Source organism: Harpia harpyja, chromosome 10, assembly GCF_026419915.1.
Source record: "Harpia harpyja isolate bHarHar1 chromosome 10, bHarHar1 primary haplotype, whole genome shotgun sequence".
NCBI lineage: Eukaryota > Metazoa > Chordata > Aves > Accipitriformes > Accipitridae > Harpia > Harpia harpyja.
The window spans coordinates 31,144,560-31,158,675 of NC_068949.1; the positions used below are offsets into that span (position 1 = coordinate 31,144,560).

General features: G+C 42.8%; 1 protein-coding gene across 4 annotated transcripts in view; it reads left to right on the forward strand.

The window, feature by feature from the left end:
• The window catches only part of FBXW4 (F-box and WD repeat domain containing 4), a 63,942-nt gene that overhangs the window by 2,529 nt on the left and 47,297 nt on the right, over window positions 1-14,116 (forward strand). For 2 of the 4 annotated variants that reach the window (XM_052798739.1, XM_052798737.1), the window contains exons 2-4: window positions 8,725-8,820; window positions 11,618-11,803; window positions 12,976-13,108. In XM_052798739.1, coding sequence (XP_052654699.1) covers window positions 8,725-8,820; window positions 11,618-11,803; window positions 12,976-13,108 — 415 coding nt within the window. Of the gene's footprint in view, window positions 1-6,616; window positions 6,703-8,724; window positions 8,821-11,617; window positions 11,804-12,975; window positions 13,109-14,116 lie in introns of those variants that run through there. The other 2 variants (XM_052798741.1, XM_052798740.1) reach the window with 2 other exon arrangements.

Sequence of the window (14,116 nt, forward strand, 5' to 3'; positions counted from 1 at the left end):
AATAGCGTGCCAGATCTTATGGAGAATACCTGAAAGCCAAGCACTTATTTCCCATGTGTGGAGATCCAGCATCTGGGGGCAGTTGCAGGAGTTTCGCTGCAGTAGGGTAGACAGTTCTGGCAACAGATAAAAGACAAAGGCATATCGCAGTACTGGGGGGTTGGGGTATCTGTACATCTCCAGAAGAACCAGCGTGAGTGCATGTGTTGAGTTGTGGTACAGCTGTAAAAGTTGTACTTAGCTGAAGAAGAGTTTAATAGTCTCTGTGTCGGCTTGAGGGTTTTAAATAGCCATGTGTCTTCCATACCACTTGTTCCTCATGCATGTCTCCAAGATCAAGAGCAATCTCCAAGATTGCTGCTCTTGCAATTAAGGGAGTAAGATTTGCAGAGAGAGATTATATTTTATTTGACTAACCGATACAAGTTGGAGAAAGGATTGAGGTAAGCTTCTGGGCACAGAGTCTTTCTTCCTGATAGTAATTCTAAGTAGGAATGTGGTGGGTAGCTCATTGAAAGTTAAATTTGAGCTGAGTAGGTATTTAAGCTTAAATATCACTGGGTAAATAAGATGGTGATGAAGATGATAGATAGCTGGACCTTCTTGATAACTGTGCTTTCTTAGTGATATAGAGTAAATCTTGAGTTTGTAAGCTTGGCTTTGACTCGCTCAAGAGCTGAAGCTTCTGTTGCACATTCTGTGTAATGTTGCATGAGGTGAACACTGGTTTTTGCTTTTAAGAGGTTTTTGTGCAATGCTGTCCACAATTGAGAAAGCAAAGGCTGGAACTGTTTATGGTAAATGTACTTAATGAAATAACGTGCATGGTTCTAACATTAGATCTTAAAATGATGGTCCCTGGGAGGCTGGCATAAGTTAAAAACTAGTCTAGGGAGTATTTACTGTTTAAAACAAAAAACCATCTCAGAATATTTTGATCGTTTCTGCTGTTAAATGGCTTTTGATAAGCCATCTGTTAATGCTTTGTAAATAGAGATAAATTTGAGCCTAGAGTGTAAGATAGCTGTGAAACATACCCCCCCCCCTTCCCCATTTTTTAAAAGGGTGATTAACTTGAAAATGACACCCTTTTTAAAAAATGTTTTTTCTGTTTGGTATATCTTCAGATAATTGTAACAAGAAGATCAGAGGGAACAGGCTTTAGCCAGTATGTGAAACAACTGTTTGCGCAGTCAGCTTGCTTATAAAACTTCTTTATTCTGAAATAGGGAAGAGAGAAAATTTATAAGAAACTAGTTGCAAAACCCTAGCTGTTAGCAGCATGGAAAAGAGAAATTGTAGTATACCTGAAATGACTTGATTTAAATTTTAAAATTATTTACTTCTCATCCTGACTGTCTACCTTTAAAAATTGCCAGCTGTGGTTATCTCAGGATGCATACTTAGGCTTAAAAACGTTAAATTGATTTGCTAATGTTTTCAAAGGAAGGTGTGAACTTAATCCCAGACACTAGCTGTTATGCTGAAAGGCATATTCACAACATTGACAATCACATATTTGCCCTTTCTGGTAGATTCGGCTAATCAGAAGCTGTGGATGCAAGTGAAGTTAAGTATTTAAGGTATTGATTCAATTGTACACTTGCAGAAGAAGAAAGAAGTTTGCTTTGAGCAATGTTTCTGTACACTTTGGTCCTTGGTGGGGGGGGAATAAATTACTAGGTTTGCATCAGTGTGAATTACTGTATATTAGGGACAGCAGGGCCTGACTTGGAGGGGTTCTTTAAGCACATTCTTAGTGTGAAAAAATTTTCTTTCTTGAGTCAGCAGTAAGCAAATGCTTAATAGAATAATGTGTCAGTATTATGGAAGTATAGAGTGCTTTTAGATGGGTGTGGTTCTTGGCAGCTGTCGTATAGGTCTTTCTATGTTAGGCTACTTTATAGTCATTTTAATTTTATGTATAGACATGTACTGCAACAAGACCTTGTCGTGGGGATGGTACAAACGTAGTCCCCATGCTGAAGATTTTTGCTTCACTCAGTCATAGGAGCAGCTGAAGCAAGAGTCAAGCCTTATCTTCATGATGTAAGGTGAATGGAGCATTTTTGTTCCAAAAATATATGGCAGCATATCACAGAAAAGTTAAGGCTTAAGGGCGGTTTCTGCAGTTAAACTGTAGCTGAGCAGTAGCACAAAGCCTTTGGGGTTTTTGGAGAGTATAGCGATATTACAGTTGTGTCTGGTAGCCTGTGTCTGTTTTGCCAGCTGTTGTACAGGCCCAGCAAGAGCAGTCTCTGCCCTGACGAGCTTGCTGCCTAAATAGCCAGGGTAAACAAGGGCTGGGAGGGGAAGCGGAGGCAGAGGGATGTCAACCAAGCTGCCCTCTGTGCAGCAGGTCAGTGTCAGAGCCAGGAATAGCAGAGGGTGCTTTAAGCCTTCATCCAGTGCCTGCCTGTTGGACCACCTTGGACTGGAGAAATCGGAGAGGCAAAGAGCTTGTTGCAAGGTGGTTCTTTATTTAAAGCATGGAAGAAAGGAATAAAGTTGCAGCTGGGCTAAACTTATTTCCTCTTTGTTACAAAGGAATTTTAGAGGGCAAGTTAAAAGTTGCAACCTAAATAGCTTGACAATGTGCTCTTTGTAATATATTAATAGCTGTTGCCAAAATATAGAACTGTTCCACTGCACGTTTTCTCTCTCCGTGTCTCCTGTTCTGCCTTGCCTGCTAGGATCATGGTATATTCTCCAGTTCAGAGAAACAGATTCATTAATGGATGAACTTATCATCTTTGAGTATTTAAGAGCTTGTGTAAGCGTTCTGTGAGTTAATGAAAAGCTGTGTTTTCTCCAGGTCTTGGAAAAATATATACACCTGCAAGAGCAGGAAATGGCCAATCTATGCAAGTCAAATCCAAATGCAAACTGCAGCAATCATAGGAGACCTCTGTCTTCGGTACTGGAGGGGGAGGGAGTGTGAATGCTTGTAAAGCTGCTTCAGTTTCCTTCATCTTTTAAAACTTGTTTTACCAAAGTTTCATTACTTTAAGTCAGAAATGAAGTAGGCAATGAACTGGTGCAGATGATGTAGAGGGGAATACTCTAGGGAGGATATTGCAATAATGACAAAAGCCTGAAAGAGGGCACGCAGCTATTGCTTTGTGATGGAAAAGTCAGTGGTTTTTAGAAACTTCCGTTAGATTCGTTCTTATTCTGTCTTAAACTGTTAGTCTTGGGCAGGACAGATCTGCCAGGACAGCTCCACAATATCGAAACTGCTTCTTGTTCTGGGAATGTGAAATTGTTTGTAAGAGTTCTTTCAGGACTGCCTACCCTTCCCTTAAAATCTTCACGAGTTCAATGTGGAAGAAGAATTTTATCTAGTTCAGGGCTTAAAAAATGTGTGCTGTGCTTGTTGCTATTCTCCCTGTAACCTGCATAAGTGAACTAGCTATAGGTTATTTCACTCTACCTAAATACTACCCCGGCAGTCTACTCTTTCAAATCAGTATATACATGACAACTATTGAGCAGCTGCAGGTTTTCTCAGACCTTCCCAAGGCTATGCATTTTTTCAAGCAGACCAGATTTCATCTCCAGAAAGCCTATATAAGTTTCTGAGAGTGTCCAAACCCTGCCTGGAGTTTCTAGCCATGATCCCATTGCAGTCACTTGTAAGGGAGAGGGCATCTGATGGCAGAGTGGTCTGGCTCAGTCTTGGTGATGATGTTTTTTTGGGAAGCCTGTGTGAAGGTATGTGTCTTTATTGCGTGTACAGAAATTTGCCTGCAGCTCTGGCTCTTTCTTATTAGAGTCTTTGGCTTCTATGTGCAGGTGAATTGTTCACAAGAGCTGTGAGACAGAGCAGTAAACCTGCGCAGCCTGGTAACATCTAACTGAGCGTAGACACATCAGAGGAGATGAGGAACAGCGAGAGAACAGTCTGCAGAGCTCTCTTCCATCTCAGAGTTATGTGAACCCATGTCAAATAGAAAGGGGGGGAGCGTAGAAGACAGACTGAACCTGGCAGTAAGCTAAATAAGCGTCATATGCTAAAGGAATTCAGGTGGAATTTTTGTCCTGGAAGAGACGTTTTGAAAGCCGGCTGACTTGTTGAGGACAGCAACAGGAGCTCCTGACATAAATAGCTTTTCCCTCTCGGCTGTCTGTTGGTGGCCCATGACTTGTAACTGCACTGAGACCCTGCCACTCAACAGGTGTGTCCCGATTACACAAATAAGTGCAGTTGGTCCTTGTGTTAGCCATCCCTGTCACAGGGCCAAGGTTGAAAGTGGGGCTTAGGCACTGTGACCTATTTGTTCCTCTGTATGACCCTTCCAGTCAGGCCTGAGGCAGGCTGGTGACAGCTTTTATGCAGACAGCAGATTTTGTCCACAGAAGAGATTCGGTCTCAGCAGGTTTCTGCAGACTTGCATTTCCAGATGAGCTCTTCAGCTAAAATGTAGCAAAATGTGAAGGACTTTGGTGGATTAGGATGCCCCATGCAGCTGGGAAAATATACAGTATGACATGTTGGTGTTATCTTCTGTAACATGGTATATGTTGTTGCAGGCACCATTGTTTTGGCACATGCTGAAATTGTAGATGGCCTGTAGAAATCTCCCTGGGATGCAGTAAAGCACAGAAGCTCTTGCTGTTGCAGAAATACCATTTCTGGTGGCAAAGAACTTTGGCTGGGGAGAGGATTGTTGAAGGCAAAAACTGTTGGAGGTGAAGCTTTGGGAGATGTGCTTAGTCTCTGTCTGAGTGATTCTTTCTTTTGTTGCTTTCTTTTGGGGCCCAGGCCAGCAACTGCCATGGTGGCTGAGGTCACCTGGGTCAGTGGTGCTGTTGGGGGATAGTCCCAGTCTCTCACTTCAGCAGCTGGAAAGTGGGCTCCAGAAGGAATATTATGTTTCTTTTGGTAACTCTGCCAAGAAAGAGAGGAAATCCGTAATTTGAGCAAAATACTTAATTTTTTTTGGTAGGGTGGGGTGAGGTAGGAAGGCGGAAATGAAAAATCCTTTATAATGGGTTGCTTGGGATGGCTTTTATCCTGCAACTCTCTCTCAGGCTGTAAGAAATATTCAGCTTCTCTTCCTTAGTGTAACAAAGCCTTTGTAAAGGGAGCTTCCATCAGGAGTGTGTGCAATCAGAAACACACATTAGCTCAGGTCATTTATTGCATCACATGCTTTGGAATCCTGATAGAGTTTTTTTTTTTTTATTAATTACCTAATAAGAAAGATAGCCTTGCATGTTCTGGATCATGTAACTTTATGAACTGTTGATAATTGTGATGCCCTAGCAGAGGTGGTGAAATGATGGACTCTGATGGGCTTTAAGAATATTTTGCTTGAATTTCATTGAGTTTTCACATTCAGTGTTCACTGGTTCCTTCCTCCTGTGTTTCCTGTCATCCTTTCTAGGATGTTGGGCAATATTTCAGTTGCTTTCTGATGCAAGGCTGTGTAGGTCCTGGTATAAATAGCAGTCCTTCCTCATTGAGTCAGCCTTCAGCAGTCTTGAAGTTCACTGTTGGGTGGCTTCTCTGAGAACGTGAATGCCAAGATCTTGATTTCACAGAGCACTTGAGCATGTACTGAATTTTAAGCATGTGGCTTAGCGTTTTGCTGGATTGCATACTAAGAAAGGTCAAGGTATTCATTGGCTGGTGGATAGTGGTCCCTCCACAGCATTTTACATAGCATTTGTCTTCATAAAGAGGGTTAGTCTCCTGAATCTTTGAATGTTCAATCCAGTTGCTGAAGTGGGAGGTACTTGGTTAAGTCAACCACTCAGTGTAGATGTGTGATGTCTGTTGATTGTCTCAGGTCATCATGGAACAATTCTTAAAGGATTGCATGTATAGAAAGTGTGTTGATTGTGATTGAAGCAAAATGGTCTTTGTAGGGGAGAAAGGGATTTTTTTTTATCAAATGATTAAGTTTATGTGCTGATGCCCTTTTTAACTTTCTGAGATTTGAGAACTCTCATGCATTGCAGTGATGCTCATCACCTTTTTTTGATGTATTCTCGGAGTTACTCTGGGGGGTACTGTTGAGGAAGCAAATCAAATTATATCTCAGCACTTTATTCCATTGCTGAGCTTTATTTAACTTCTCTTCTGGTATAGGGCATCAAATGTCTCTGACCAACGCTTGAAAATCATTGCAGTTTGGTCTCTGCTGCCCTGGTACTGGCAAAGGGGAAGGATGTATCAGTCTAATTTCTACTTCCCCTTTCTCGTGGCCTCTATATGTTCTGTCCCCTTTCTTGCCTCTATTTTGAATAAATAATATGTTTGGGAAATAAAAGGTGGATGCTTCTAAGACATGTTTAAATTAGCTGGATCCAGAATTGCTATATGGAGGAGGCAGGCTGGATGAATAATGCATCTGTTAACAGTAAAACGAACAAAAAGACAAACAAAACTTGCCAAAACCCCACCAGACCTCCCCCACACAGTCCTCCCCACCCAACCCTCACACCTTCCAGACAGGAACTGTTGATTTGCATGAAGGAATGAGGTGTCTGTTACAGGAGTAACTGCAATAGTTAACTGGTACTGTGGGACAAGCCAATGTGTGACTCTCTTCTGAAATTACCCTTTCAGCAGCAGGAGGATCAAGGCCTGCCCCCCAACTAGAAAAGTGACCAGCAGTGCAAGATGGAGGCTGCTTTTTTGACCTTGGATTCACCTTTTTCAGAGCCTTGGAAATTACATCTAGTCTTAGTAGGGTTTGTGCATTTTGCTCAGGATGTCTGGTTGGGCCAGTATGTGTTGGGAGGGGGTTGTGGCATGAGTGCGTTTTCCATCACTGTGCAAGCTGGTGACTTAAAATCTGTACGTGGGGAGAACTTAACTGAGGGTTGAGTGTGGGGAGGAGAAGTGTTTTGGAGTAATGAATGGAATTGGATGTAGGCGGAGAGCCTGAACTCTGTCTGGGAGAGTAATAAGCAATGAGGAGGCTGCTGGACATGACCTTACTTTTCACTGCTGTGCATTCCACATCTCAGACGCTATCTGGCCCCACAAGCTCCTGCAAGTGCGCTCTTTAAAAAAGGAATTCCTATTCTTGCAGCCTAGGGTAACTCTACAGTTTTATTATTTTATTTTTTTAAAAGGGTTAGGAGAAAGAAAGAGCTCATAGCTTCCTAAATTCAGTTTTATTTGGTGTAGCTCTACTGATCATAAACTTATAGTTGCAAGCTTTCTAGGGGACAAAAAGCTTTTCTGTGTGTGGTTTCTGTTTTTGTTTAAAATAGGTCACATGCCTAGGAATGCAGTCAAATTATAATGGTGACTAAGTGCCGGAAAGCATAGAAAAGGGGAGGGAAGGGTGAGCAGAAAAAAAGGAGCCTGAGGCTATGGAAGGAAGGCTGGGAAAATGAGAATCTGGCCAGGCCCCAGGGCCAGGTTAGAGATTCCTACACCCATTAACAACCACAGGAGATGTTTATTTACAGGGACCTAATCTTTGTTTTAAAAATGACAGAGTACCCAAAAATCCCACTTCTGAGGAGTGGGTTGGGGGCACTGTAGGGATGGGAGGAGGGAACCAGTTCTGATCCAGCACCATCTCTTAAGGATCTTTCCTTTGTCCTATGCATCCAGGAACACTGGCTGTTGAGAAATGCATGAAAGGGGGATAAACTCTTTTAATCTAGTAAGTGGTTCACAGCCCCTAGTTACAAAGGATAACTTCCAGTTTCTTCTTGTTTGTACTTTTCTGATCTTTTCTACCTAAGCAGCTCCACCAAGGATATTGAATAATTAAGTTTATGATATGAGAAAGATAGGAGCTAAAGCTCCCTTTTTGCCCCCTCTTTAATCAACCCTGGATCATGAAAGCAAAACAAATGTTGAACAGCTGCTCGAACTGGGTATGTTCATGTAGACTCTAAGGAGACCTTGGTCCCAGGTCTCTGTGGTACCTACCTTTTGTCACCTCTTGAGCTGTGTTGATCTTGGCTTGTCTCAGCTCATCCCAATAACTTTGATTTGTGTCCCAGCAGTTGCTTATGAACTACAGTCTCTCTTTTAGTAACTTTGACTGAAAGTAGTGAATTTTCCAGTGATGTGGTGGAATTCTCTATCCTTTGGTGAGATGCTGCAAAAGATAGTCTGTCTTGGGGCATGTGTGCACTGGGTGGTTATACAGATGAATGAATTTTATTTTTAGTTTGAATGTATCTTGATTTCTAATTACTGTATCTGGTTATGTGATTGTCAGGCAAGTGAGGGTCTGGAGCAGTTTCTTTACTAGTCTTCTGGCAAGACACACTCTTCTGGCTTCTAGTTTCAGCATTCTCCTGACTAGTGTTTCTTCCATCTGTTCTTGTATGGCGCTGTCCTTATCTTAAGTGGCTTTCTTTAGTCTCTATTAGAAGAGTGATGTCCTGTTTCTCTGGTTGTTCTGGTAGTGTCTTGCCATGTCATCTTGTTTTGATTATGTTTTGTCTGAACGCATGTTGCATTCAGTATTCTAAATCAGGTCTTGATGAGATTTAAGGCTTGTACATTAGTGATTGTCAGGGATGGCTTTCTCTGACGATAAGCACCCACACTGCTCAGTGTTCCTTTCTTGTCAACTCTCACGGGTGTGCTTGCTCTAGTGTGGCTCAGGCACCATCAGTGTTTGCCAGTTCATCGTTTGTAGAACCAGAGTGAGAGCATATCTGTGACCAGCTTGAGTGTATTTGTTGTCCATATAGCATCAGTCCTGGTAGCTAATCTCATCTGTCTTCCTCTGTCTGCAGAGCGGCTGGCATTCCAGTGAAGGAAAGGGTGAAAGTATCTCAGAACTGGAGGCATGGACGCTGCCGGAGGGAGACAGTCCTGAAATGGAAACGCAAGCAAGTGGCTCCTTTCTCTTCTGTTTTGTTCTGTGTCAGCTGCTGTGGGGTCTTGGGTTTGTGTCTGTGCCCTGAAATGAGATGTTTCCTGCTCCTTGTGATCCACAGGGTCTTACAAGTGATGTTGCTGGTCTGTTTTGGGTGTTGTTGGCTAGCTGGATGTGGGGTAACTGGAGTTGCTGTCTTGCCCTAGGGGTTCACTCTGAGAGTCTAGAGTTCCTTTCTTAGAGCTTGAATTTGTCATTGTTCTGATCTGTGCAGTTCTAGTTGGATTTAGTAATCTTTACTACTGACTTCAAACTGTTATGTTCCTATCTATTGCTGTATACAATGAGCAATTTTCTGTCCTGCTCTCACAATGAGCATACCTTGATCCCAGATGTGGAATTCTGTGTCCCCTCAAAATGCTTGGTTTGTCTCCCATGCTTTATCCCGGCCCCTGATTTGGATGTACAAATCTAAAATGCTAGTTGACATTCTTCTATCTTATGCTTCTTCATTCTCCTACCTTATGATTTTCTCCTTCACTAAAAAAAAAAAAAAATGTGTATTTGACATTAATGAGAGGAGATTGTTTTTAAATTCTGCCTTGTGAAGGTGTACTTAGCTTTCAAAGCAAAGCATAAGATAGGTCTCTTGTCTGAACAGCACATCTAAATTTTCAGCCTTCACATCATTGGACAGAAGGAGAAAAGAGAAAGACTATGGCTTGTTAGCTGCTGAAGAACAGGGACCTACTACTGAGCTTTCATGCCTTTTTGTGCTGTGTAGATTGAAGTGGTGGATAATGTGCCACTGCTTGTGTAAAGTCCTGGGAACAGCTGTAATGAGCAGAGTGGTTTTTGGTGCAGGTTGTATACCTGCCTTTGAAGTGCTTGCAACCATCTGTGAAGACAGGCTCTGTGCATGTTAGGGATCATTACTAAACCAGCTTCCCAAGTGAAAAGGCAAGGACTGATTTAATGAGGCCACCATCCAAACAGCATCCTCTAATTTTCATTTATCCTGCTTCAAATTTGTTACTTCTCCTTACGAAAAAGCCATAGAAAAAGGTAAAAGCTAAACTGCAGCAGGAGGAGAGCCACAGAAACTGGCTGTAGTCTAGGTAAGCTGGATATTCACTTGCTTTTAGAGAACTGTGTAGGAGTGGAGGAAGGAAGGGGAAATCAAAGCCCGCCTAAAACCAAAGCTGCTGCTCCAAAGATGCCTCTTATTTTTTCGTTGCATATGATCAAGTCCCAGATGAACATTATAACCTATGCTCAACTGCTTTGTCCATGTGACTAAAAGCCTGTTATTGGAGATGAATGCAGGCAAGCAGAAACCTTCTATCTAATAAGCAATCTTGTCCTCTTTACTTGTTTCCAGTTCCTTATTGTGATGTTATGAGGTGTGGTTGTGTGTAATGGCTCTGCTGACACAGCAAATCATGACCTGAGGATGAATGATCTGCAAAAAAGAGGGAGACAATTTTTTATGAGAAACCCCCCTGCTTTCAAAACAGTTTGTTCCTGAATAGTTTGAAAACTGAAAGGCTGCTGTATGGAAGGGCTCTAGTTTTGCTCAATGTTTGCATGGGTATTGGTGCACTCGGCAATGACTGCAGAGTGGAGACAATTTCATGCATCCATGCCCCATAGGACACGAGCCCCATGTCTCTTTGTATCTGGCCTCGCCGTATCCAGAAGGCCCATTTGCTATTTGATTCTCTGGTCGCTACACAAAAGCAAGATCTTGAGCAGAGAGCTCACTGCCTAAGTGTATGTTGTAGCCTGTTTTGTTTTCTGTATTTTGGTTTTGTTTCAAGAATAAGAAACTTCTTGTGATGACAGACTTGATTCAGACATTGCTTGAGTGTCTCCTTCTCTTCTTGGTTTCCCAGGAAGTGAAGCATATTTTGCACTTAGAACTTTAATCTTCGAAGCACTTCAGAACAGTTCCTTTAGCAGTCCACTGCTCTTGACCTGGAACCTGTCCATAGGAACCTGCCACTGTCCTGTAGATAGCAAGGGGCAGAAAGGGTGTATGGGCTCTTCTGAAAGACTGGCAACAGGAATCAAGAGTTTGCTCTGCAGTTGATTTTGGCTCAGCAGTGGAAGCGATGCGAACGTAGAAAAATACCTCCTCTACATGATGAGCACAAAGTTCTTGGACAGCATCAGGCTTACCTTGCTGCTTTACGTATCAGCATCCGGAGAATGTAAGAGGTGGAGGACTTCCTGTCTGTAGGAAGACCTGTGTTATCTGATGTGACCTGCTCCCCTGGTCAGATGCATGTGAAACAATGGCAGCTTTGTGGTCTCTGCTGGGCATCAGCAAATAATGTGCAGGATCAAGACTGACTGTTTGCACCAAGAGCCTCATATTAAAGGCTCTGTTAGAAATGCCCGGCATAGCTCGCAAATGCCTGATAGTCTAGTTTCTTAAAAAGTAGAGGACTCATGAAGAGGGGTCAGGGAGCCTTAAGTATTTCCTATCTAAACTCACTAGACTTTTGGCCATCTTCTCTTTCAGAGATTCCATTCTTCCTTTTCCTCAGCTCTTGGTTAGAAAAATGCCAGCAATGTGATCTGCTCTGTGTGTTGCTGGAGAAGCTTCACTTCTTAGCTGAGCTACTGTATTAAGCCCTGCTTTTGCATGTGACCAGCAGCTCCAACTTCACAGTTTTCTTGAGTGGGCATTTGCTTTTGTTGATATGTTTATATATGCATTTTTTTTTTCTTCTTGTGTGTGAGGTTTTAAGTTTTGTTTTCTTCTCCCCACTCTTGCACCCACCCAACCTGCTGTCTGTTTGCAGTTTGATGCCCTGGATGGAGCTAGATGGTGAGTATCTCTATCTATCTCAAGCGGAGAACATCCAGGCCTACCGGCTCTGTCCAGACAGTACGGGTTTGCAGCGTCACCCCCAAGCTATCTTCTCCGGCCACCAGGAGGACGTATGTCGCTTTGTTCTTGTCAACTCCCACATCGTCAGTGGAGGGGGGTAAGTTGGGTGAATGAAGGAGCCCAAGGAGTATGGCAGTGAAGTTGGAAAGGTTTTGTGTAACTCCAGCCCAGAGCAGAGGGGTCAATCTTGCTACACAGTGTCCTCATGCTTGGCTGTGTTCAACTGCTGCTGCTTCCTCTCTTATGATTTGGTTCTGTCCTGAAAAAGCTTTTAGGACAGCAGTGGAGGAGCTGAGTCTTATGCTGTTGACATTACAAAGTGTCCTTTTTCTCTTTTGAACTTGTGTAGATGTCCACAGGATTAGTGAATCAGGGCTGACTGATCAGGTAATCCTAACTGATGTGTGATTTTTCATTTCTTTCCCTGTTAGGGTCAGGTTAGCTAGACTGTGTTCTAATATTCAGAACTGCTGGTTAACTGGGACCGCAGTAGTGCATAAAGCTTTCTAGAGACAATTATATGTTTATTCGACCTACTGATATAATTGTGGAGAAGGGGAAAACTGCCAAGCATTCCAGCACACGCATACTTCTCCAATTAATTTTGCGTTTGACTGACCTTTTTCAATTACAGCAAATGACAGAACTGTTATTTATAAAGTTTTAGCTATTAATATACACAGCACTTAAGCACAGAATTGGGAGACGCAAGCATGGCTGGCTGCCCTGGATATCTTGAGACTCTCCCCTGTGAACTGTAGCCCAAAACTCAGGTGAAAATGAAGGCGTGCATTTAAAATTCCAGTAACTGCCTTGGCTGAAAAAAGTCTAAATGTCTTTGTAGTTAATTCAAAGCACAATACCCTGCACGGCTGCTCTGAAATGAATGAAAAGCTGAGGCTTGGACATGGGTGAGAATGACCTGTCACTTGTTCCCTTACTCCAGCCATTCAGCATCCAGCCAGGATTCTGGCAAGCTCAAAGCAGTAGGAGGAGGAATGGCTGCTCTGCTAGTTTCTGCAGCTTAACACAAAGTGGACGGTGGAAAGATAGACAGGAAAATTTTCATGTGTGGCAGATCAGGCTTTGACTGGCCAGATGTGGGATTGCAAGAGAACAGGTGATGTGTGAGGAGTGGAGGCATGAATTTCAGCTTCCATGAGAGATCAGTCCTGGTCTTTTTGTGGCACTCCTAAGCACTAATGGAAGGTGCATGTCCAAGGGAGATGCAGCTGATACAGACTCCCTGCCTGGGGATTTGTTTTTCAGAGATGGAAATATTGTCCTTCACAAGATCCATGGCTCCTACAGTGTCAAGTTCTCTGCGCATGAACAGGAGGTGAACTGTGTGGACTTCCAAGGTGGCCTCATTGTCAGCGGCTCCCGGGACAGAACAGCGAAGGTGAGCAGAGATGTTCCAGCAGGTGCTGCTGCAGAGGTGACCTCAGAGGTCTTGTGCCATGGATGTTTAAGTGTCAGCAGCACTGTTGTGAGCCCTGTCTTGTGTGTCTGCAGGAGGAGTGCTGGGTATCTTGGAGTAGGCTCATGTCTCTGAAAAGATGCTTGCTGTGTCAAACTTTCAAGAAAGAGATTTGGCAGTACTTTACAACATCAACTACTGGTTTAAACTAGGAAGTGCAGAAGGCAGCAGCTGATGTTTTGCTTCTTTCACTGTACATGTGTTTAACACTGTAGCAGTGATCCATGCCAGTTAGTCTGAAATTTGCCGTATGTATCTCAAGCGTATCCTTGCTTTGTGATGCAGTGCTGCTTCACATACTCTCTGTTGTATATTCAATCTCTTTAAGGGATAGCATGATGTCTTTTCCAAATCTGTGGGGTTGTGGTTTATTTATTTGTGGTTTGTGTTTTGGGGTTTTTTTTTTGTTTGTTTGTTTTTTTTGTGTGTGTTTTGTTGTAGTTTTTTTGTTGTTTTTTCTTGTAGTTTTGTATGGTTCTTGGTTTGCAAACCAGGAGTGAAGTTAGACTATGAATACTGTTAGCTCCCATTTTTCTCTTCCAGTTGGCATCACTGAATCCTGTCACATAATTTTTGGCTATTTCTTTTTGAGGGAGGACCTGGTTGACTTCTGTCCTTCTGGATCTGGCTGGCAGTGCTTTGTTCCTACATGGACCTGGAGAGTTGTTCTCCTGAGCTGTAACCAGCTCTGTTTTAGTAGTTTAGAAAACTCCACACAGGTGTTTAACCTTGTCCTGCTAGCATGATGCAGTACCTCCTAGCATCTTCACAACCACTTGTTTCATTGTTGGAAGTGGTTGCTATATGTTGAAAGCTTTGGCTGTTACTCAGGGTGGGCTGATGGATACTCTTGGTCCCTGGTACATATAGTAGAGCATTAATGGGCATAAGAGGAAAAACTGCTCTTCCTGTTTTGCAAGAGGGAAAGCT